This window comes from Mus pahari, chromosome 9 (assembly GCF_900095145.1).
Source record: "Mus pahari chromosome 9, PAHARI_EIJ_v1.1, whole genome shotgun sequence".
NCBI lineage: Eukaryota > Metazoa > Chordata > Mammalia > Rodentia > Muridae > Mus > Mus pahari.
In genome coordinates, this window is record NC_034598.1 from 10,138,286 (window position 1) to 10,164,174 (window position 25,889).

A 25,889-nucleotide genomic window follows, 5' to 3' on the forward strand; every position below is an offset into this window, starting at 1 on the left:
ACCCACAAGGGGACCTCCCCCCTTGATCACTAATTGAGAAAATGCCTTACAGCTGGATCTCATGGAGGCATTTCCCCAACTGAAGCTCCTTTCTCAGTAATAACTCCAGCTTGTGTCAAGGTGACACAAAACTACCCAGTACACTCACCAAGTGGCCATATGCTGTTTGTGGTCTCTTTGCTGTTTCCTCTGAATGTCTGAACATAAGATCCGAAGTTGTGAGAAGAGCTGTGAGAAGTGGGATAAGTTTATGTCTTTTAAGGTCATTACATATTCTAAAATTTAAATAATTTAAATTTTATTTTATTTAATTTACTTTGTGTGTGAGAGTATGAGCATATACCACAGTGTGTATATGGAGTTCAGAGGACAATGTTTGGAAGTTGGTTCTTGCCACACACATATAGGTTCTGCCAACAAACTTGGTTTTTCAGACTTGGTAGCAAATGCCTTAACCCAGTGATTCATCGTGCCAGGCCCAAGGCCATTAAATAAAGGATATTAGATTGGGTCTGTTAATTGATGTAGCCCAGGTGAAAACTAAACTGGAGTGCAGTTCCTTGAGGAGCCTCAGTAATTCACATCAGGGACTTCTGTTCATGTGCATAGAGGGCCTGGTGTCTCACTCCCTTCCCCTTCTAGTACAAAATACTACAAAGAGGTAGTTTATAAACAACAGAAATGTATTCCTCACATTGCTGAAGTCTACAAAGGCCAAGATCAAAGTACTATCAGTCTTGATTTGATGTTTGAAGGGGATGAACTTCTGGTGGTGTACAGAAGTCTCCACGTGCTGGAAAGGCCAAGATCTGTTGTGAAGTCCTTCAGAAGGACCGTTCATGAGGGTTCCGCCCACATGACCTGAAATACCTTCTGCCTCTTTACCTGGAGTTAAGAGAGCAGTGTTCTGGCGGGACACATTACAAACATTGGAACTGTGGCAGTTGGCACTTGATGGCCCCCAAAATATCAGCTTGACGAAATCATTACATGTGAGTTACAGTAATAGCCTACCTCTCAGTTACATAGTTGTGACAATCACAAGAAATAGGAGTACCTTAAAATACTATGAACATGCAAGTGTGTGTGTGTGTGTGTGTCTGTGTCTGTGTCTGTGTCTGTGCATGTATATGATGGAAACCTTGAGCCATACATATGCTCTCCCCCTCAGCCTCCAAGCTGTAAATTTGTTACACCTCATTTTTTAAATATGATGCAGTTTAACGGTTTTATTGATTGGCAGGGCTGTGGGCACACCTGAGTGTCATGCTCTGCCCGAAATCCATCTCTTGCTGGGAAAATTGTATTCACTGTGTGTGGCAGAGGCAGTAAAGGTGTCAGACATTGAAGTATGCCTGCTCCACAAATGCATTTCACTTTTGAATTGTGCCCGCTTGAAACTCATTTCACTGATTGGAATACTTTGCAGGTTTTGGAGTTTTGGGTTGGTTCTTCATTCTGAGATTAGGAATTTTGTCAGGTAATGTAAATTAGGTGCCTCATTCTGTTTACAGAATTAGACAGGCTGAAAGTGAGCCACATTTCCTCCCCGCCCCTAATACACAGTGTGCTTGCTTTGAAATTAGAATGTCCACCTGGCGATCCCCCAGCTTCCTTCCTTGTGCCTTAGGTGCCTGTCCTTCAGTTGTCCCCCTTGCTTCTTTCCATTCTGCCTTGGCTGCTCCTGTGAGCTTTGGGTTTTCATATGCATCTGACCCTGACCTGCTTGCCTGGCTACTGGGGAGAGCCAGAAGAAAGCAAGCCCAGAAACTCTCTTGCTTTGGAACTGTGTGGCTACGGACAGGAAGAGAGCCTGGTTGGAGGCCTGGGCCTGGCCAGTCAGTGCTCAGCAAGCAAGTGTGCGCTACTCCTGGCTTCTGTTCCCGGGGAGCTGGACTTGCTCAGTAAAATAGTTGTTGAACCCTCCTTACAAATTAGCGCTGCAAGTGCCTGGGCTTGTTGTCTCTGAGGGTTCGAAACTGTCACTCTTCAGTGCTTTATGGCCCTCTCTGAGCTCACCATTCACCTGAAGCTTCTGCGTGAGATCAAGTGCTCAATCCAGTGATCCTCCTGCCTCGCCTCCAGAGTGCTGCTGGACTTTCTTATCTCTTACAGAGCATCCTCCCTCACTTCTTTTGTTTAATTCTGCTGTTGTCTTCAGGGCTTCCAAGCTGTTTCTCTGTCTCCTAGGCTCAGCTCATCTATGCCCCCCGACTTCTCTCTAAGTCTTGGTAATGCCCAGGTCTGTATTTAACTGTAGCTTCTCTACTGAGCCCCAGCCAGCTCTCCCCTTTGTACCTTAAACATAACTTGTGGAAAATAAGCCTCCCCTTGAACTCTTCCTCTGCACTGACATTTTTTAAAGGTGTATTTACCTATGTATATGTGTGCCTGTGGGTAAACAGGTGTCATAGCAAGCCCCGGAGGTCCTAGGACAACTCGCAGAAGTCAGTTCTCTCCTTCCGCATGTGCACCCTGGGGACCACACTCAGGGCTCCCATCTTAGTAGCAAGCATCTTCACCAGCTGGGCCCTCATTTGTGTGCGGTGATGTGCTGGTGTCCATCATACACACATGTGCAGAGGGCAGAGGACAACGTTTGTTGAAATTGAGTTTTCCCTTCAGGTTCCAGGGATCGAGCTCAGGTCCTCCACCTGCTGAGCCATCTTGCCAGTCTGAAGTAGGTTCTTTTTGTGTACCCTAGGCTGACTTTGAACATTTGCTCTTCTCCTCAGGCTCCCGAATGTTGGGATTGCAAGCTGCACTATTACCCCTGGTGTGGGAGGCATTATTGAACCGCAGTAGCTAGCTAGCAAGAACTTTTAATTCTATGCAGAAATGACTTGGGGTCATAGACAGTATTTCCCACTAAATCCAAAGCAAATGGCAGCATTCCTCTTATCCAGGAGAGATGACTTCCGCAGTGGATTCTGAATCTACAGATAAACAGTCATTTTATTGTTGTACTCTTGTTAAAGTTGTTTAAAACTCAGACATTATTTATTTCAATAATTTTGAATCTTTTGTTTTGGGGCCACAATTGAGGGTGGATAATTAGAATCACAGAATGTAAAACCACAAATAGGAAGAAACCACTGTGTCTCTGAGTCAACTTATCAGCCAAATCTAGTATCGCTGGAAGAGGGAGGGTGAAGGAGCCAGAAGAGGAGGGGAAGGGATCTCCATCTTAGCCGCTTGTGGTTGTCATATCTTAGTTTTGTTAAGTTGTACAAAGGCTCTGTGTGTGCAGATCTACTGCCAGGGCTCCTGTGTGAGTGAAAGGCTCCCCCTGACAGTGATCCTAACAGTTCATTCTGCTGTGAACATTCCATTTCTCATCTTGGATACCCTCAGTATTCCTCCCTTGAGCCTGCCTCTGTGTGTGACCCGAGGAACTGGTGATCCGCGCCTGTTCCCATGGAAGGTCCATCTCTAGGTCCAGTCGAAATTCTGAGTAATCTTAGATAATAGAACCCTTGTTAGTCGGTGTCTCAAGTTCTTGATCCATTATGGGGGAAGCAGTTACCCTGGGCATTTGCCAGAGTATATAAATAGCTTTGTGTTCATGGGAAAGTGTGTTTATATTTCACATGCCTAACTCATACATGAACTGTTCTGTAAACTGGGAAATGTCACTATGAGTTACAGAGATTCAGAAGGGAAGGAAACCAGCCCAGGCTCTCTTAGTCCCCATTCAGTTGCTTTGTTTGTAACTGTATTATCTCACTCAGTCCAAGTTTCTCATCCACATTAGTTAGGTAGGTAGGTAGTTAGTAGGGAACTTAGCGTGATGAGTAAGCAGTGTGATGTGCTAGGGTAGGTTGGCTGCAGCTTCACCTGTCTCTCCACTCTCCCACCTTGAAAAGGAGCTCGTGAAACTCAAATGTGGGTCATCATCAGCACCATTCTTATTTCCCAAAGGTCATTGTTTTTACCTGTAGAAAACGTAGCCAGACTTCATCTTTTTTATTAGGATCTAATAGGAGTATTTTAATCTCATGGGGAATCAGGGAGGCCTATTACACCTGGGCTAGAAAGCGTGACATGAGTCAGTGCCGAATCTGGACATTTGCAGCCCAGGTTTCTTCAGGCCAAGACAGAACAGAAACTTGAGAGTAAGTTCCTCCTTCTGGTTCCCCTGTGGTTGTGTGTGTGTGTAAGCGTGTGCACGCGTGTTTTTGTGCCTGCGAATGTATGCCACATGTGTGAGAGCCAGAAGCCTAATCTTGAAGTAGAGTTGTGGCAATTGAAAGCCACCTGACAGGGGTGCTGGGAACTGAACTCAGGTCCTCTGGAAGAGCAGCAAGTGGTCTTGACTGCTGAGCCATCTCTCCAAAGAAACCACTTAAGTCAGCACATTATTGGCTTATTCAGAGAGACTTCAGACATTGGGCAGAAAAGACAGAGCAAGTTAGGATTTAGAGTTTAAGAAAGCAAGTATGATAGCACATACCTGTAACCAACCACTCTGGAGGTTGAGATAGGAGGGCCAGGTGTTCAAGACCACCCCCAGCTCTATAGCAAGTCTGAGGCCAGCGGGGGCTACCTAATACTCTGTCTCAACAACAAAGAAGAATGCATAGCATTGTAATCATTATTCCTATTTTCCAGTGCTTTCTAGGTCTGCCATTAGTTCAAGCTTCAGAATTTTCAGAGTAAGCTGTGGTCTATGAAGTGAGGGGCCATGTGTTTAAGACCTGGGCAATCTTGAATTACAATGTTCATGGGCTTTTTCCTATAGAAGCCAGTGGTTCTCAGCCTGTGGGTTGTAACCCCTTTGGCAAACATCTGTCTTCAAAATATTTACATGATGATTTATAACAGTGGCAAAATTACAGTCATGAAATAGCAATGAAAACAGTTTTATGATGGGGAGTCTCCACAACATGAACTGTCTCGAAGGCTGCGAACCATTAATATAAAACAGCAAGCTGCACACTTTTTTCACACTTTTTTTAAACTTTGGTTGGGTTTGCAAGTGGAGTGTGGTCATACAGCAAGGAAGGTAAGAAAATACTGCTGGACAGACTGGAGGACAGAGTGAGGGTGGGCGCCACAGGCTCTTCCCTTAGGTCTGGGAGGTACTTTAGAATACAGTTAGCTTAGCCACAGAACATCAGCTTATTGCTGGCTTTAGACTTTATTTTGCCTGCTGTCCCTTTGGAGATTGGCTTTATTTGGAAAAAGAATAGGCCCTGCCTGACCCTACACAAAACTTAAGTTTGTGCAGCAAGAAAAAAGTCCTCCCTCAGTGTCTCAACACTTCCGTGGTGCACCTCCATCTTCTTGAGCCTGCTTCTCGGCTCGTTTGCACTTTGTGGGCGCCCTCAGGTGGCAGCGTTGGGAACTGACACTGGTTGCAGATCGGCACTCTTTTGTGAGATAATTTTGCTGTTTTATTTAGGAAGTGAGGCTGCTTCAGATTCAGGGGAGACACACACTGACAGGAAGGAGGTCAGAGACGCGTCTGCCAGTTGGAACCCAGGCAGCCATGATATCTGCTGTCCTTTCAATCCTGTCTGCTAAGGGTGTCCTCCTTTATCCCCAGCCCTTGTACAAAGCAGACAACCCTCCAGGCCAGTCCTGCCAGTGCTGGGGTGCTTCTGACAGGAGTGGCCGCTGGTCTGTAGCTCCCACAGGACGACGCTCTCAAGCCACCAGAGAGGCACTTCCTTAAGCAGATAGCCTTAGGACTCAAAAATCGCCGGGGTTAGACAACTGAAAACGTGGTAAAATGCCTGTCTTTTCTCTGTCCTAATGTAGATGAAAAGAAAAGTGTGATGTTACTTGAAGGAGAATTTGACTAATTTAGGTAATAATCAAAAAGTCAAACTCAAGTATTTTATGGGTAAATTAATTGTTAAATGTCTGTATGATAGTTGTTTTGTTGTTTACATGATTTGGTTTGAGACAGAGTCTCACTGAATTGCCCAGGCTGATCTTGAGCTTACAATCCTCCTGCCTCCTCAGCCTCCTAAGTGCTGGGATTCCAGGTGTGTACCACCACTCAGCTGTATGACACTTCCCGTGTCTTTCCTCACGTGGGAATACTAACGCTATGTTTGCATGGGTTGGAGTTCGGAGGAGATGGAGCGCCTTCAGAGTCACCTGCTCTTCACTAGTGATAGTTTCGAGATGAAAACCACTTCTAGGAGTAATGGGATTTTCAAAGAGACTTTTTAAAATTATATTTAATGATATTTCAAAGGCAACAGCTGACTTGGAAATTATAGTCATAACTCTTAACACACAACAGATGATAATAATCAGCCTCTGATTTGAGTGAGGGACAGGAAAGATGAAGTAGCTAAGATTACAGGCGGGGTGTGTGTTCTAAGGCTCAGTCCATTGCTTAGCGGTCGGTGGCAAAATTCTCTACCGTCTCACAGTGAAGATAGAGGGCCTATAGCTAGTAGTTATGTAATGATAGTGGAAGATAGAAGGCAGGCGCTCCCTCCACTTATCTCAGGAGTGTTTTCTGTGGGCGCGCAAGGAACTTTCATGAAATAGCCTCCGTAATAGTTAATATTGTACCAGATACCAGACAACCATTATGCAATGTCCTTCCACCTCTACTGGGTACAATGTTGTAGATGTTTGACACCATGCAGTCCAGGTTCCCCCACCTCCCATGTGTGTATACATGCATGTTCCATAGCACACGTATGGATGCAGACAACACCTTTCAGGAGTTTGTTCTGCCCTCCACCCCCTACCACTGTGGGTGCCAATGGCAGATCTCAGGTGGTCAGACTTCCCTGTCAGGCACTTTTACCCACTGAGCCATCTTGCCTGCCTGATGCTATGAGTTCTGACTAATTCTCTTTCAGACCTCAGACTTCTTTAGGAAATGGATGGTGGCTCTGTATCCTTCTCTTTGCCTATGCAAACCTAGCCTTGCATTACATTTTCAGAGAGTCACAAATGTAGAGGATCAGGCTCTCTCCCTCCCTTCTTACCTCTGCCCCTCTCTATGGACTCCAGGCTAAGTCGTCTCTCCCCCAGCCCAGGTGTCAAGTGGCAGGAGGCCACTGTGTAGCTGTGGTAAGAGCCTGGAGCCCAGGATGCTTGTGCTGACAGCACAGTCATCGGCTTCCACAGGAAATCCTACGGAGGATGAGTCTGTCTGTGACAGTTGATGAGCTTAGCAAGACATGCCTGGACACAAGGTGCGCTTCTTCCTCGGCAGGAATGCGGTCAGGAATGCGACTTCTGAGAGAGCAGCATTAAGAAGTTTCCTCCTTACAGAGATGTGCGCTAACTTTAGCCTAGAGTGATTGATTGTGAAGCGGAGGTTACAAAGCACCATCTAAGCCACCCGAGGAAGTAAATTGTTGGTCTGTGAGGGTTTCGTGTCCTCAGTTAAGAGTGTGTTAAAGATTTCATTTCAACCATCTGCAGCTTCTCGGTGAAATCTGTGACTCAGCCTTGGGAAGGAGGGTGGCTTTGTTTGCTTTGGGGATTGTTTGTCACTGAGGAAGTTTCATCTTTTGAAGTCCTGTCCATCAGGTGTGCCTGCCCAGTGCCTCACCACTGTGCTTTCTCTTCTGTTGCAGTGCGTTAATCTTGGGTGCGTCAGGTGGAGTTGGTACTTTTGCGATACAGGTAAAAGGATTTCTTACTCTTGTGATTAGGAAGACGTTTGTTTATATGAATCTATAAATTCATATGTTATAAATTACTTTCCTCAAAAGCTGAGTCTAGTGTACTAGTTAGTTTTGTTAACACCAACTATAGTTACCTGGGAAGAGGGAATGTTTGTCAGGCGGGCTCATGAGCATGTTTGTGGGCATTTTCATGACTAATGTTCCGTGTGGGAGGGGTCAGCCCACTGTGGATGGTGCCAGCCCAGGACAGGTGCTCCTGAGTGTATGAGAAAGCAGGCTGAACGGGGCTGGTGAGATGGCTCAGTTGGTAAGAGCACCTGACTGCTCTTCTGAAGGTCCAGAATTCAAATCCCAGCAACCACATGGTGGCTCACAACCATCTGTAACAAGATCTGACTCCCTCTTCTGGAGTGTCTGAAGACAGCTACAGTGTACTTACATATAATAAATAAATAAATCATTAAAAAAAAAAAGAAAAAAAAGAAAGCAGGCTGAACAGGCCATGGAAACCAGCCAGTGAGCAGCATTCCTCCATGGCCTCTGCTTCAGTTCCTGCCCCGACTTCCTCTCTAGTGGACTGTAGTCTGTGAGCTCCGATACTGTACTCCCCAGATTGGGTCTGGTCATTTTAACCCAGTAACAGAGCTAGGGCATCCAGGAAATGCCTTCTGGTGTGAGTGATTCGAGTGAGCGTACCTAATAATTAAAGGGAACACTAGCCTCTCCAGTAGTTTAACATGGAAAATTTAAAACAGTTAAAGAAGCTCAAACAGTTGAATGTGTGCAGCAAGCCCTTTGGGAAGAAGACCATGGTGCCTGTAGAAGTTGCAGTAAGCAGCGTATACCAAAAGCTGTGCTGCTTCTTGTCAACAATATTACAGGCTTTTTGTAGAAATTAATAAGCTGATTCTACATAGGGAAATGCAGTAGCCAGAAGATCAGTTAAAAAGCTAGTATGCATTCAAAATGATCTATGTATTCAATGTAAAGCCAATAAAAAGGTCAGCTACCTTTTTTCCACATGAGGCAAGTTTATTCTGAAATGAACATATAATTGCAAGCTAAATTTTTGAAAAGGAATAAAATTAGTTCCAAATTTCCAAATCTTAATCTTACTATTAAGCTAGAGTAATCAAAATAGTGGGATAGTGGCATAAGATGATCTCTCCCCTCCTCCTCTCTCCCTTCCTGCCTCCCTCCCTCCCTCCCTCCCTCCCTCCCTTACTCCTTCCCTCCCTTTCTTTGTGTGTGTGTGTGTGTGTGTGTGTGTGTGTGTGTGTATGTCTGTCTGTGTCTGTGTGTGTGTGTGTGTGTCTGTGTGCGTGTCTGTGCCTGTGTAGAGGGAGGCAGGGAAAGAGAGGGAGAGGAAGTGAGAGAGCGAGCCAGCTAGCAAGAGCATATAATGGAAGAGAATTAACTATCCAGAGACAGTTCTATACATATATACTCAGTTTTGCTGTTTAGAGTGTCTGTGTGAGAGTATGCCATGTGTGTACAGGTGTCTGAGAGGCCAGAAGAGGGTGTTAGACCCTGAAGTTAGAGTGATAGTGATTATGAGCTGGTAACTGATGCAGGATTCTGTGGGAGAGCAGCCAGTGCTCTTAACTTACGAGCTGTGACTCCAGCCCTGTCATCTGATTTTTAACAAGGAATGGCAAAATCATTAAGTGAGAGAAAGTGTCCTTCTAACAAGTGAGAAGACAACTTGATGTCCACATATGAAGGAAACAAATTGGGCCCACATGATACCCCGAAATATTTCAAGGTGAATCAAAGATTAAACATAAGAGCACCAGCCATAAAACTCTTAGAAAAACCAGCTATAAATATTCATCACCTTAGATTTGGCAGCACATTCTTAGATGTGACACTAAAAACATAAATTGAACTTTACCAAGTTAAAAATCTTGATACATCAAAGGGCACTATCAAGGGATAAAAAGAGAAGCAGCCCACATGTCTTAGGTACTGTCCCTGTGCCTGTGACAGAAGAGATGAAGAAAGGACGCGCTCTGGCTCACAGTCCCAGGATGCCGTCAGGGGAGTCACAATAGCAGAGACTTGGGGCAGCTGATCTTACACCTGCAGCCAGGAAGCAGAGGGCCATGGACTCTGGTGCTCAGCCAGCTCTCCTTCCTGTGCAGTCTGGTACCTCAGGCAGGAAGTGGGGCTGCTCACCTCAGTTACCTGGTGTAGATAATCCCTCACAGGTGTGCTTAGGGGCTTGTCACCAGGGAATTTTCGATCCTGACAAGTTAGCAATCAGTATTTTTTTTTTTTTTTAGGTTTTTCGAGACAGGGTTTCTCTGTGTAGCCCTGGCTGTCCTGGAACTCACTTTGTAGATCAGGCTGGTCTCGAACTCAGAAATCCGCCAGCCTCTGCCTCCCAAGTGCTGGGATTAAAGGCGTGCGCCACCACGCCTGGCAGCAATCAGTATTAACCATCACACCGTGGAGAGTAGTTACAAGTTATTAATCTGAAAAGGGTTTAATACTACATAAAGGACCCACACTTGAACAACAAAAAGACATTACCACTTTTAAACCAGAAATGATGCCAAACATGGTGGTAAATGCTTGTAACAGGATCTACCTAAGTGAGATCCTGTGTTAAGGAAACGAAGCTCAGTGAAGCACATTATGTGTACAGTTAATATACAGCAATAAAAAACGTGGGGAAAACTCAGAGTAGACTTGTTAAAAGAGTGCGTGGAAACGACCTGAAAATTCATGGGAAGCCGCTGAACAGTCTTCTGTTGGGGAACATCATTCAAAATTACAATGAGGCTGCTGGGCAGAGCAGGAAGATCCTGGAGCCCACAGATCTCCAGGGAAACCAGCAATGTTAAGCACAAAGGATTGTCTTTCTAATGGGAAAGATGAAAAACCTGTTTTTCCACCCAGAAAGCAGAACTGGAGGTGGTTAACGGCCTGGTGATCTGTTGGGCCAGGCCATATCAAGCTCCAAGAGCCAGGACCAGAGGCGGCTGGTAATCTAAATGACCTTTACAGCCAGGCGGTCCCCCAGCTCCCACAGCCGGAGATACCTAATAGTCTAAGTGATCCTTACATTATCTGTATAGCCAGAGGCTATCCCAAGCCCTCACAACCTGGACTAGAGGTGGCTGGTAGCCTAAATGTTATCTTGGCTGTCTGTAGACCAGATCAGGCCAGACTCTTAGGTCCATCTCTAGAACTCATCTTCTTGGAAGAAATGGCACTAGCTTGAGTTGCGTTCAATGTAATTATACTTCCTTGTGTACCATGAATTGCGTTGCAACAGGATACTTGTTCCCAAATTATACAGGGCTTAAAAACACTGGGAATAAACTGCCTGGTGTTAGACTCCTGAAGCTTGATCCAGGTTGACAAAGTCAGTCTGTACCAGGTTCATTCTTACCTCTTCTCATGGTCTGCTTCCCAGTGTGACTCCTGAAGGGACCCCCTTGGCATACCTACTAGGGTGGTTGTAATTAAATGAAATAATAACAAGTAACAGATGCTGGGAGTAGAGAACCAAGCTGTGGTAGGCAGCTTCTGCTGCCACTACATACCCATTAAAGGTAAAGTTAAACTGGTCATTTTGGAGGTTTTACTTCATGGTTCTCTGTACCACTGTGCCACACCCCTGGTGCCTCTGGTTTTAGTTTTAAGTGATAGTCACTTATTTTCATTGTGGTTATGAGTAAGAACACAAGAAGTAACTGGCTTCCTTGGGCACCTCACACATGGCCTACAGTCACAGACACATGCACATAGATTTAGAAAATCTTTTAAAGTTTTTTGCTGTGAAATATAACTCAAAAAAAGTCCAAGTGATATAAATGTATATAGTCCAACAATTACCACAAAGCAAACATGACGGGCATGAGCTGTATTCTAACCAGTAGATATCCTGGAGCAGGGTTCTAGGGCTTGGACTCAGCCTGGAGCATGCGGAGCTCCACCCCTGTTGCAGTTGGTCCTCAGCCCGGCTCCCATGTGATTGTGATTATCAGTGAGAACGCCAGTGTCTGCGCATAGGGATTCATGAAACTTCTCCTGTGGTGTCACTTCTCCGTGGAAGAATGCAGAGCCTCTTAGAGAAATGGGAGGTTAGAGAGGGTGCACAGTGTGCAAGCGAGTGACACTGGGGACACTCAAAACCATCATCCGATCAGTGTCAGATTTGGGAGCCATCTTAAAGACTGCCAAAGATGTGACAGTTTCAGTTTCTGAAAAGATAATTATGGTAGCTTGAGTTCATAGAAAGATATTTAAATTCATGACTTTATGTTGATTTTTTTTTTTTTGGAAAAGTGGTTAATTTTGGAACATTATGAGGAACAAATTATAAATTGATAAAGGGAAATAATTAAATATGCTGCCATCCCACCAGTGCCACTTTTATATGACTTTTGTATGACTGAGTAAACCGTATCATGTTTGAAGGGAGGCTTTCTTTATTAACTACAGCCATTACATGGAAAGGGGTGACATCTGAGCATCACTGCTTGTCAGCCCTGGTGGACAGGCTAAGTCCTGAGCTCTGGCAGCTTGCTGAAGTCTCCAGCTTTGCCAGGTACCACGCAGGGTTTTCTGTAGAGACTGAAACCCAGTCTTGTCCAGTCTTCAGAATGCAGAGGCCACAGCGCCATGAGAACTGCCCCCTGCAATCGGAAACTCCAAACTATAGGGCAACGCTGCAGGTCAGATGGCCTAGATTCTCCCACAGATAAACGAGAAGAGAACAAAGGGATAGAACAGTACGGTACCGTGTCATTTAGAAGAGGCTCCCCCCACACACACACATTTAAAAAATGAGCACAACCAAATTATGCCTCAGGAATGCATATTTGGATGACATTTTTTAAATACTAGGAATTGATTACTGTAAAAAAAATCAGGATAAAGGTGACTCAAAAAGGAGATTTTTGGGAGAGGGGTGTGTGCTGAGACAGGATACAAGAAAAACCTTTGGCTCCCCATGTTCTGTTTCTTTATCCCAGTTGTATCTGCCTTCTAAGAACTTTCTGTATTCAAACTTCATTTCACATGAAAACTTCCTCACTAAACTTCTTAGTAGTAACGATAACTAGCTAGTGCAGTGAATTAGAAAAAGCTAGATGTTAAGGGACAAAGGGCTAAACTGTTGTATCATGTGATATATCGAGTCTTCCTGAGGACTTAATGCTGTTTAAAGAGAACAGGGGGCTGGAGGGCTGGCTCAGCCATTTGGAGCGCTGGCTGCTCTTCATAGACTGGGGGTTGTTTCCCTGAACCCTCATGGCAGCTCACAGTTGTCTGTAACTCCAGTCTCAGGGTCCAGTGCCCCTTCTGGCCTGTGTGGGCACCCGGCATGGATGTGATACACGCATGGCAAACATTCATATGCATAAAACAAATATAAATAAATCCTTAAAGAAGAAGTTATACTATCAGGTCTTAGCACATCCCCTTTCCTCAGCCATGGCTTGCATAGGTTTTGGGGAAAGGGTGGCCTCAGTGAGCTTTACTAGATTCACACCTCACATTTGACTCAGGACTTGCTGTGGAAAGCAGCAGATCCCTTTACTCAAGAGGCCCTGTCTGCAACCCACAAACATAAAAATTGTGTTACAGTTCCTCAGTGGTTCAGTTTCCTCAGATTTTAAGTTTCTATGAATCCTAGGGAGATATTTTTGTTGTTGTTGACTTGAGACAGGATCTCATGCATCGTAGGCTGACCCTGAACACTCTGTATAGTTAAGGATGACCTTGGATTTCTGATCCTTTGGCACTATGCCCCAAAGTATTGGGATGGCATGTGTATGTCACCATACTTACTTTGATCCATAACTATTAATATCAAAATTTCTTGATAAATTTCAAGTATCTTGCCTGCTAGTGGACTGAAAATAAATCACAGAGCTAGCAAGGTTAGCTCTGTGAAGCTGATATTAGAGAAAAAAAGTATATCAGGTTTGGAGGGCAATTTCAGATATTTCAAGCTGAATAACATTAGAATTATGTATTCTTTTATTTAAGTCTATCTTTAAATGTGCTATCTGCATTTTAAAACGGACAGACCATTTACCTAGACCTTCTTACTCCAAGGGAGAGGGCCCAATTCATGTTCTAAGGCTAAAATGTCTGTATTTTCTTAATTATCTAGTGTCTGATAGCTGATGGCTGTGTTTGTGGATGTGCATGAGGCCGGAGATGACACTGTGTTTCTTCTGTCACTCACCATTTGTACTTTGAGGCAGGGTCTAGTACTTGAACCTGGAGCTCATTGATTTTGCTAGACTAGCTGGCTGAGAAGCTCCAGGGCGATTTCTGTCTCTGCCTCCCCAGCACTGCGTCTGCGGACATACGCTTCCGTGCCCGACCTTTTACATGGGAGCTGGGATCTGAACTCAGGTCCTCCTGCTTGTCTCACAGGCACTTTGCCAATCTGGTTGTCATCCCAACCCAAATGCGCTGTCTGACTCCACACACTCTGGTCATGCAAATGAAGAGGAGCTGCAGTTTTATGCTTGTCAGATAGTCACTTCCTCAGGCTGTGTGACACTGTTTGCTTTCTCCTTTCTCTGCCGCTTGCCCTTTGTCATTGAAGGTGCTAAGGTTGAAGCTTATAACGCTCCTGTTTTTTCTGATTTTGGTGGGGCACTGCATAAACTGCAAGACAGCGAGGTTGTCTTGCCTGTGGAAGATGAGATCTAGTGGGATTTTCTTGACAAAACATTTGTACTGTATCTGCAGGGAGCGTCCTGCACTTCTTGTTAAGAGGGGGACTTAAAAGTTCTCTAGAGAACTGAGAGCACTGAGAAGTGTGCACCTGCGTCCAATGCTTTCTTTTTAAGAATGCAGTGTTTTCTCTTTCCCCTCTTCTCCCCCTCTCCTTGGCAGGTAATGAAAGCATGGGGTGCGCATGTGACGGCCGTTTGCTCGAAAGATGCCAGTGAACTTGTGAGGAAGCTTGGAGCAGATGAAGTCATTGATTACACATTGGGAAGTGTGGAAGAGCAACTGAGATCTCTAAAACTGTAAGTAATAGAGCAATGTTCCTGTGGGGAAGGAGGCACAGTAGTACAGTTGAGGGTGCAGGTCTGAGGGTGGTTGGTGGCTTCTGGTCACGTTGCAGTCTCCTAGAGGAGTCAAAACGTCCCTGTCCTTTGGGTTCATCCCAGGTAGCATGTACTCTGGAAGTTACTTTATCTGTGCTCTGATGGATGGTAAACCAACTTTTGTTGCTGGCTTATCAGAAGTCTGAAGGCAGTAATGGGAAGTGTGGTCCCTCTGTAGCATCCTTACTGGAAGAACAGAGAGGAGGACATAAACCACATGATTACTACCAAACACAGTCTCCGTGTTTCGGCTCAGTAAGGACATAGGAAAGAAACAGTGTAAGAAGAAGTGCTGGCAGGAGCAGTGTGCTGCATGCTGAATGCCAGGAAGCCAGCCTGTGGTTTGGCCTAAGGTACCAGATAGGGTGGACCTGGAAAATCTCTCAAGCCCTGTTGCTCTTGACTGTGGTCTGTCTGAAGGTACAGCTCACAAGTATTTGGCTACAATTTCAGAGTTTCTTCTTTCTTTTCTAAAGTCCATTTTCAGAAGCCATACTGACTAGAAGTATAATTTTGAAGGTTAGAAACAAAACAAGGTGCTCCTCTCTGCAGTGCTCCCAGGCAGCCAGCTAACGCCTTGTGTGTTCAGTCCTTATGGAGCTTCAGCTGTTGCCAGGCACTGTTGTAGACACTGGACACTGGTGAGCCAGACATTCCTCCTCCTTCACAGAGCGTACACTCCATTTGGAGGGGTTTTAGTGGCTAGTGCTTGCCTTAGTCAGGGTCACTGTGAAGAAACACCATGACCAAAGCAGCTTGGGAACAAAAGGATTTACTTGGCTTACACTACATCACTGTTCTTCATTGAAGTTAAGTCAGGATGGGAACTCCAACCGGACAGGAACCTGGAGGCAGAGGCTATGGAGGGGTGTGCTTATGGGCAGTCACTAATTAAGAAAATGCCCTCCAGGCCCGCCTACAGCCCAGTCATATGTAGGGATTTTCTCAGTTGAGCTTCCCTCTTCTCTGATTATTCTAGCTTGTGTGAAGTCAACATAAGACTAGCCAACACAACTAACTCCTTGTCAGCTTCATACACAAACATCACTGTCAAGCCTTTCCTTTCTCGTTTGTCCCCAAGATCACGTTAATAAAGATATCACAATATAAAACGTTTTACAAACTATTGAAAAGTCTCAGCCTTACAAATTCAAACACTTTGAAAGTTGTCTCTTTAAAAATACCTCGTCTCTTAAAATCTAAAGTTCATAAAATTCCAACCCGCCCCCTTTCCTTCCCACCCAAGTTAAAGTCGTCTGGGGTCCTTCAAGGGTCTTGGGTCACTTCTTTGGCTCCACCCTCCGAAGCACACACAAGCTTGCCTCTTCTAAGCAGGGGCAGGATCCACTTCACTGCTGCTGCTGTTCTTGGTGTTCATGCCATGGTACCAGCATCGCCAAACTGCTGGGGGCTCTGCTGCAACTGGGTTGCACATTCACCAATAGCCTTTCCTGAGCTCTCTTCATGGTGCCAAGCCTCAGTTGCTTCTCATGATCCCTCATGCCTTCAAAACCAGTACCACCTGGGTGACTCTTACACATTATAAAGTTTGGCTGCCAGCATGAGGTACAGCTGTGGCCACCTCAAACACAGCTCTGTGTGCTGACTCTGAGGAAGTACTTCCTAAAAAGATTTCACTTTAGTGATGCGGTCTCTTAGTCACTGCGAATAACTTAGCTCCATTGACTACCACCATCCATTGTCCCAGTGAAGCAAAGGTTTTACTTCCGAGGTTCTGGTCTCTTGTTAATCACAGCCTATATTCTTCAGCTTCAGAACCTCAGATTCTCGGTTCAGAATAGCAAATAGCCTTGACAGAGTCTTTAAGGGATTCTCAGACTTCCCTCTAGAACGTCACAAGCCAGGCCCCCATAAGTCTGCATTGCTCTCAACATTCTTTTCTCCCAGGCTTCCAGAGACTAGTTCACCAAGCTCTGAACACCCAATGGCTTTTCTCATCCAAAGTTCCAAAGTCCTTCTGCAAGCCCCGACCAAACCAACAAGGTTAGGCCTATCACAGCAATGCTCCACGACCCTGGTACCAGTTTGTCCTAGTTAGACTTTCTGTTGCTGTGATGAAACATTATGATTAAAGCAACTTGAGGAAAGGGTTTATTTGAGTTATGCTTCCATATCACTGTTACCATTGAAGAAAGACACAATAGTGCAGAAGTTAGGTCTGGTTCTTCCTCCCAGCCCAGTGCTCCCAGAAACAGACTCAGACTCAAAATGTATTTACAGATACCTTGGGCATATAACTAGGCTCGTCTCTGACTAGACCCTAACTAAAGATAACCGATTTACTCTAACCTACATCCTGTCACGTGGCTGGTTACCTGTGCTCAGTACAGGTACCTCTTCCCATGTGAATCTTCCATGCCTCACACTATCCCAGAATTCTTTCTGCCTCCCAGATGCCCCACCTTCTATTTCCTGCCTGAGCCATGGGTCATCAGATTTATTTTTGACAGGTGCCACATCCATATATAAGATAGTCTTTCTACAGGACAGGAACTCAAATAGGCAGGGACCTGGAGGCAGGAGATGATGTAGAGGCCATAGAGGGTGCTGCTTACTGGCTTGCACTTTATGAGTTGCTCAGCATCCTTTCTTTCAGAACCCAGGACCACCAGTGCAGGGATGGCTCCAACAAACAGTGAGCTAGGCCCTCCTCCATCAATCACTAATTAAGAAAATGCCCTATAGGCTTGCCTACAGCGAATCTTATGTAGGCATTTTCTCACTCAAGCTTTCTCCTCTCTGATGACACTAGCTGTGTCTATCCAGCACAGTGCTCTATGGAGCATCGAAGCGGGGAAGGGAGAAAACTGCCTAGGGAGGAGGTGGTCACAATGGGTAGTAAAAGAATCTGCATTAAAGAAGCACTACTTGGTCCAGAGGCTTCAGTTAAGCTGGTCTTGTTCTTGGCTTATGTCTCCTCCTGCTATATAGTATTTGATTAATTGTGTGTGTGTGTGTGTGTGTGTGTGTAAGTGGAGGACAAAAGAGGGTATCATATATCCCCTCTACCACTCTCCATCTGGTCCTTTGAGGCAGGCTCTCTCCCTAAAACTGGGATTCATGTTTTCTTGGCTAGACCTTAAGTTAGCACGCACTAGTGATCTTCCTGCTTCCAGCTCCTTTGGAACTGGGGTTTAGCATGAACCAGATGCTATCTTGTTAAACAGTGCAGGAATCCAAACTCTGTCCTCAGGATGGTATAGCAAACACTCTTAAGAACCAGACTATCTCTCAAGCTCTTTCTTTAATTATTGAGGGATCCTAGAAGAACAGTTGTTCTTATTTGAAGCAAAAGTTCATGTGAAGCTCCTGTGTGAAGAACATATCTAATGTGATTGAGAATTCAGAGCTACGCATCAGAGTGGCAGGGTGTGTGCTTCTGTAGGGTGAACTATGAACCATGGTCTCCAAGGATTGGCTTCTGGATAGCAGTAGTTGATCTCCTATTTTCTGCTGTTGGTAAGAGCAGCATGACCCAAAGGCCATGGCCAACCTGTTCCCCTCTGTTGACCTTTAATTGTATCTGTGTGTGTGATTCATTTCCAAAGGAGATCCTGACTGCCAGATTGCTGAAGGACACTTGGTCTGGCCTCTCAGATCAGCGTGACAATCCCCTCAGCTTCTCTAAGCAAGTGCTCATGCCTTCATGAGCCTTCCTGGTTGTCCTTTTTCAGTAGGGGCTTTTCTGGCATATAAATGCAGACCTTTACCCACCCTTCCTTCCTTCCTTCCTTCCTTCCTTCCTTCCTTCCTTCCTTCCTTCCTTCCTTCCTTCCTTCCTTCCTTCCTTCTTTCCTTCTTTCCTTCTTTCCTTCCCCTTCCTCTTCCTTCCTGTTTCTTTCCTCTCTCTTCCTCTTCATTCAATAGTGTATTTCTTTTCTGTTGTTATGAAGAGACAACATGACCAAGGCATCTTATAAAAGAAAGCATTTAATTACATCAACAACCGTGTGTGTGTGTGTGTGTGTGTGTGTGTGTGTGTGAGAGAGAGAGAGAGAGAGAGAGAGACAGGTTCACTAACTGGGAATGGCATTGGCTTTTGAGACCTCAAAGCTCACCCCCAAGTACATCTCCTACAAGGCCACACCTCCTAATCGGTCCGAACACTTCCACCAACTGGGAACAAATCATTCAAATATATGAGCCTGTCGGGACCATTCTCATTCAAACCAGCACAGACAGTTTAGTTGAAGTTGGTCTTTATACTTATAACCTCTGTCTAAAGGTTGACCTGTGAACCTGTCCGGAGTAAACTTGTGACTTCCAAGGAACAACGTTCTTGATATTGAATCTTAGAAATTTTACAGCAAGAAAGAGTTTGACATCTCTTTCTAATCCGATTAATCATACTGTGGTTGAGAAAGCAGAGGTGGCCGCTTTATGGATGTTTGGTTAGTTCAAGGTCATGCCATCAACCATTCCTGGCGTAACTGAGCCTACAGCTTGTCTCCAGACTTCTTTTCACAGTTTGCCATTCCACAACAGTGGTTAAGGTTACCACAGATTAAATAGCCTCATACAGTGCGTTAGGAATACAGTAGAAACTTTCCTAATGAGAGGTGTGACCCTCTGCTAAGGTCACTCCTGCCTTGCTTAGCCTTTAATTTTGTCTGTCTGTAGTTTAATCCCATGAAAGACTTGGTACCCTTGAAGCCGGCCAGAGCTAGTTTAGAAGCTTTGATGTTTGACTTCCTCCAGATGAATTTGGAAGGGGGAAAAAAACTTTGCCCAAGAGGAATTCTCCAGCTGATAAGCTTGACTTATACACACGCATGTTCTAAGCAGAACTTTGAGAGTGCTTCAGAGCTTTCGTGGGTTTCTAACCCTTTTGAGCATGGTATAATATTACAACAGTATTAGGTTAGATTTAGAGATTTGAATATCTGTCAGTACTGTGAAGCCTATTATGACAATTTGGGGTGGGGGCATGTCAGAGTACACTGAAGGCTTTTGGCTTTTCTTTTGTCTCTTTTTTTCTTTTGTGCACTGATGCTATACATAAAACACAAAAAGAACATTGCAGAAGATAAAGAGGACACATTCCTGACAAGTCATTTTTGTGGGCAAACACTTTGAGTACACTTCTCTTCAAGGAGTTACGTATACTGAAAAACACAGTACTGATATGGGAGCCAGTTCTGCAGTCCTCACCATGACAGCAGGGTCTATCAGTCTGCTCTTCAGGGACTGTGTGAAATTGGTTCTCTGCATAGTGACCCAGATCACCCGGCTCAGACCCACTTGCTTATGGTGTAAATGAGGCGAGCAGATGGGCCTTCTCCCCTCCATCTAAGGCAACCCCCTCTGCTCTGTGGGATGATGCAGTGTGCATGGTTTGTGAACTGCCACTGAATACATCCTGTAGCCAACTGCAGATGGAGTAAAGAGGCTCTGACCTGGGTAGAGACTGGCAGTGTGTTTATTTGATCCTTTCCCTCTAGGTTTGACTTTATCCTTGATAACGTTGGTGGATCTACTGAAACATGGGCTCTAGATTTTCTCAAGAAGTGGTCAGGAGCTACCTATGTGACTCTGGTGACTCCTTTCCTCCTGAACATGGACCGACTGGGCGTTGCTGATGGCATGCTGCAGACAGGAGTCACCGTGGGTACAAAGGCATTGAAGGTAGGAGGGCAAGGCTTGATGGGTGGGAGTGAGCAGGCGCCTATTGGGAATTGGTTTGTTGCTTGGTCACTTTCTCTTCTCTTGGAGCCAGCCTACCACAGGGACTGCTGGCATGGTCTCTAGACTCCAAAAAGCAGGGTTCAGATTCTGACCTCAGTGTAGTAGCTGTGTGACCCTGAGCACATTGCTTTCTGTTTTTAAGCCCAGGGTCTTTGCCCATAAGGTGAGGTTGCTAATCTGTGCACTTTCCTGTGCTGCTGTAAGCATTAACAGACGTGAAGAGTGTGGCACAAGGCCTCAGACATAAAGGCTTCTCTATTCATGCAGTTTGTCATTAGCTGTCATTACCTCTCTTGATTCCATGGGCTCCACCTTCTGCTTCCTTCCTGCCTATCTCTAAAGGTTTGCCTTCTCAGCAGCCTGAAAACATGCACAGTCCCTTGTACATAAAGGTAGATTTTTCCTAAGGCAGTCTCTAGCTCCTGCGCTCAGGATCTACCACTGGTTCCCAGACAGAGGCCTGTGGGATGCACAACCTTAAGGAAGCCGGGGTTTCACTTCAGGAGCTATGAAGGTGGATGGATCTCACCCTGTCCCAATATTGCTTATCTCTGCTGATGGGAGTTTGGGTGACTTTAGATTCGTCAGGTTGACTGTATTGACAGGCCACTACATCTAGGACTGTGTGATGCTCTAATGGCCAAACTGAATGCCCCCAGGGAGTGGTGGGCCTTGGAAATTAGTACACATAGCCTCAGTTACAGGACTGAGAGTAGGGCCTAAGTGACTCCTCTACTGAATGCTCTCTACTGAATGTTCTTGTCACCACAGAGGGGACAGAGGCTGATAATTTCTGGTTGTAAATTAGAGTAATTCTACAATATTGGATTAAAGGGGGGAAATGGTATACACGATAAAAGAAAATGAAGATAAAGATAAATGTTGTTTTTTGCTTTTTTTTTTTTTTTTGAGGCAGGGTTTCTCTGTGTAGTCCTGGCTGTCCTGGAACTCACTCTGTAGACCAGGCTAGAGGCCTGCCTTAAAGGTGTGTGCCACCACCACCCAGAATGTTGTTTTCTTAATTAGACTAGCTAGGTATGTCAGCTTCAAGGCCCTCAAGTAGGAAGGCCCTCAAGGTAAAAGCTTGTTCATGGGTGGACTTAGCCAGCCTCACTGTGTGGACTTAGCCAGCCTCATTGTGTGGACTTAGCCAGCCTCACTGTGTGACTATTTTTAGCTCTTCTTCTCTTTCCTTCCATTGTTTTCTTTCCTTTTTTCTGCATATTTTTAATGAGGTGCTAGGGATTGAACTTGGCCTCCCCCATGTTGAGTAAGAAGTGCCCCCGAGGCACACCCTGGCCCTGGAGATAGTCTGTCTGTCTGTCTGTCTGTTTTGGATGGGGTTTCATTATGGAGGCTAGGCTTACCTGAGACTTGTGATCCTCCTGCTTCACAGGTGTGAGCCACTGTGCTCAGCCTTCAACTGCTACTTTAAAACAAGTTCATATTTTTATCTTTTGTATGTATGTATTTCCTGCATGCATGTATGTATGTATGTATGTATGATGTGTGTGTACCTAGTGCCATTAGAGACCAGAAGAAAATGCTAGATCACTTGGAACTGGAGTTGAGGACGATTGTAATCCATCATGTAGGTACTGGGAACCAAACCCAGATCCTCTGCAAGATCAGCAAGTGCTGAGCCATCTCTAGCCTCCATTAAGTTATGCTAAAAATTAACTTGGGCACCACTTAGATTTAGAAATTAAGACTTTGGTTTCTTAAATTCTAAGGCCTCACCTTGTTACTTGTTAACCTTGTGTGTGTGTGCGCGCGCACACACACACACACACACACACACACACACACACACACACACGGTGCAGAGGTGAACAGAGTGGCTGCTGAGTTATCGCACTTCTTTCAGATAGTGTCCAGAAGCAATTTAAGGAAAACCATAGGGTAGTTGTGGGCAGAAAAGGAATCTTAACCGTTCTTTGTTTCAAGACTCGGGGTTCCATACTTTAAAAGGCAAGCTTAGCCTGATGTAAGACCTCACAGTTGTATAGAAAGACTTTATAAATGTACCTCCAAAGTTGTCCTTTGAGAGTGCAGCGGCTCAGCGCTCTCTCTCTCCTCTCACTGGAAAGATGATAGTGGTAAAGACTTGTCAAACAGTTCTAGAAGTGCATGGTTAACACCTCATCGTCACACTTCTAACCCTGACATGCTTGACTTTACCATCTCAGCCATAGTGGCCTGGGAAGACCATACAGACATCTTGTAGCAGAGCATGAACTGGGCTGTTACAAATCAAGTGGCTGTCTCTACAGAGGAGCGTACTGTGAAGGACTTCACATGTGGCAGTTGTGACCATTTTAGCTCCCTTTTATTACCCTGAGCAGTTACCAGAATGATGTCACTGTGGTCCTGGGACCAGTGGCAGACCTTAGGAGAATCAGCTGAACCGGTCTCCTGTGGTTGTCATTTACTGGGTAGGCCCTGTGCTGGGCACAGCTTAGCATGTCAGTGATGAGCCACATACACTGAGACAGCCTTTAACTGTTAGAGTTTTCATGACTCTGCGTGTGGACACGACCCACAGTGTAGGGAGCCCTGCTCTACAACAGCTGCGATCAGATGGACTCCCTGCCCTCCTTGGTAGCAGGGCAGAGCCTGAGCGATGTGGTACTGAGAGTCCTCGTCCACCTGAGGAGTCAGGTCCCGCGGAGGTGTCTCAGAGCTTGGTGTATCCCATTTGATGATGTTACCCTCAGCTCCTGCATAAAGGCAGCACTGTCTGAATGTAGCTTGGGCTGCACGATGAGACCGTGTCCCGAGAGTGCAAAGAGTAGCAGTTGTAAGTGGGCAGAGGCAGAGAGGTGAGCCTCACTGTGTACGAGTCTGTCCACCTTTTTCTTGAGAGGTTTTGCTCCACAAAGACTAGATGGCTTGGTGTTACCATGAGTAGACCCAGCCATGATATAAAACTATTTTATACTCTGTCTTTGAAGCTTCTTCTATTCCTGTCAGAGAAACAGAAAAAAGCTTTTAGTGGCTCTGGTTCCTAAAGCAGTTTTAAATGTAAGAAGTCTCTTTCGGTTTCCTGCACACTTCCGTGGGGAATGCCTGGGGCTCTGGTCCCTAATTCCTTTTAGGTAAGCAGTCCCGTGCATGGGACTGTTTGTCGTTTAAGAAAAGCGTTCCTGCGTGGGTCATGCAGGAGGACACCTGAGTTTACACAGATAAGGCATGCTCATTTGCTTATTCTGTAAATGCAATGTAGTACCTGCTCTTGTCAGTCACCAGGCCAAGGCCCTGGGACGCAGTCACACATCAGCGTGAAATGGGCAATGGATTGGTTCACAAGTCTTGGTCATGCAGGACATGTCTGTCGTTAGCTGCAGTTAGCCAGCTCTTCTTTTCTATGTACTTACCATGGTTATTTTCTTCCTTTAAGCATCTCTGGCAAGGAGTCCATTACAGATGGGCCTTCTTCATGGCCAGCGGTCCATATCTAGATGAAATTGCAGAACTGGTGGATGCAGGAAAGGTAGGTCCGCTCAGAAACCCTTTTCCTGGTGACTGTGTTGTGGGTACTTCTCCTGTAGACTGTCCCCCAGGCCTCATCCCTGGGAACACCGCAGGAAGAGGGAGGGAGCTGTGTGTTGTTTCTGTTGCCGTGGGGTTCGTGGAGAAACTGCTTGGTGTGCACAGTAACTCACCCCCTCTTTAGTCTACCCTTGGTTTATACATCGAGGGACAAGCCAGGGAGGGGCACTATATGAAGTTCTAAAGGTGCATAGTTGGCACATTTAGATCTGAGCTGGGTGCCTAGGATTTTGGTGATGATCTTTGAAAGATGGCATCCTTTGCACAAAGAGGAGAAGGTGCCTGCAGGTTCTCAGCTCCTGGAGCTGCCTCAGTGATGGTGAGGCTGTCCTGGTGGGAGGCATTTCCAGGTAAGAGGGAGAGCAGTATTGGATCGAACCCCCAACACCTGGGTGAGAAGTAGTTCCCCAGCTTCCAGTCCAAGGTTAGTGTATACTAAACATAGGCATGGTTCAGAAGGGTGCCGGGACTGGCGAGGACGGCCTGAGCAGAGACAACCTCTGCTGCTCTTGGCTGCTGCCACCTGGCCTGTAGGGAACATCACAGAAAATATTGCTGTTTTGTCCTTTGCCTTACAGAAGCTTTTTAGTTTCATGAGGTCCCATTTATCAATTGTTGACTTAGTGTCTAAGCCATCGGTGTTCTGTTCAGAAAATTTCCCCTGTGCTAGTGTGTTCGAGGTTATTTCCCACTTTCTCTTCTATTAGACTTGATGTATCTGGTTTTATTTGGACTTAGACTTGAGCTTTGTGCAAGGTGACAAATATGGATCAATTTGCATTCTTCTACTTACAGACCGACAGTTAGACCAGCACCATTTGTTCAAGATGCTGTCTTTTATCCACTGTATGGTTTTGGCTTCTTTGCCAAAGACACTTTATTAAAGTATCTGTAGGTGTGTGGGTTTATTTTTGTGTCTTCGATTTCTATTCCACTGATCTACCTACCTGTCTGTCTCTGTACCAGTACCATGCAGTTTTTTTAAATCACTATTTCTCTGTAGTACAGCTTGAGGTCAGGTAGGGTGATTCCCCCAGAAGTTCTTTTATTGTTGAGAATTGTTTTGGCTAGCCTGTTTTTTTTTGTTGTTGTTGTTGTTGTTTGTATTTCCATATAAAGTTAAGGATTGTTCTTTCCATGTTTGTGAAGAATTGAGTTGGAATTTTGATGGGGATTGCATTGAATTTGTAGATTGATTTTGGCAAGATGAACATTTTTACTATGTTAATCCTGCCAATCCATGAGCATGGGAGATCTTTCCATCTTCTGAGGCTTTATTCGACTTCTTTCTCCAGGGACTTGAAGATCTTCTCATATAGATCTTTACTTGCTTGGTTAGAGTCACACCAAGGTATTTTATATTATTTGTGACTATTGTGAAGGGTGTTGTTTCCCTAGTTTCTTTCTCAGCCCGTTTATCCTTTGTGTAAAGGAAGGCCGCTGACTTGTTAGAGTTAATTTCATATCCGGCCACTTTGCTGAAGTTGCTTGTCAGCTGTAGGGTTCCCTTGGAGGGAGGGTAGCCTCTCAGAGGCAGAGGGGAGAGATGGAGGATGAGGGGAAGAAGTCTTCAGGGGGAGCAACATTTGGGATGTAAATAAATAAAATAATTTAATTAAAAAGAGAAAAGAAGATGAATGTTGCTAAGAGTTTTAGTTCTCCCTTTGGGGTATTGAGTCTTTTTGGGGCTCCCCAGATTACCACCTTCAGAGGTTGTTTGTTTGTTTGTTTTTTTTTTTTTTTAATTCTCATACAATAAATACATTCAATTGCAGCTTCCCCTCCCTCCACTCTTCCCTGCCCCCTCCCTGCCCTCTCCCCTGGATGCTGAGTGGCTACTTTGCAGACATTTAGGTTTGTTTGTTCAATTCTGTTATAGCCAAGGCACTGTATATGTGGCCCACGACGGCCTGTGTTAGCAGGAACTAATTTTTGA

At 45.2% G+C, this 25,889-nt stretch overlaps 1 protein-coding gene across 2 annotated transcripts in view; it reads left to right on the forward strand.

Annotated features, from left to right (window-relative positions):
- Positions 1 to 25,889, forward strand: part of Rtn4ip1 (reticulon 4 interacting protein 1) — a 44,527-nt gene that overhangs the window by 7,759 nt on the left and 10,879 nt on the right. For both annotated transcript variants that reach the window (XM_029542588.1, XM_029542587.1), the window contains exons 6-9: positions 7,557 to 7,605; positions 14,478 to 14,614; positions 20,158 to 20,341; positions 23,802 to 23,894. In XM_029542588.1, coding sequence (XP_029398448.1) covers positions 7,557 to 7,605; positions 14,478 to 14,614; positions 20,158 to 20,341; positions 23,802 to 23,894 — 463 coding nt within the window. The remainder of the gene's footprint in view (positions 1 to 7,556; positions 7,606 to 14,477; positions 14,615 to 20,157; positions 20,342 to 23,801; positions 23,895 to 25,889) is intronic.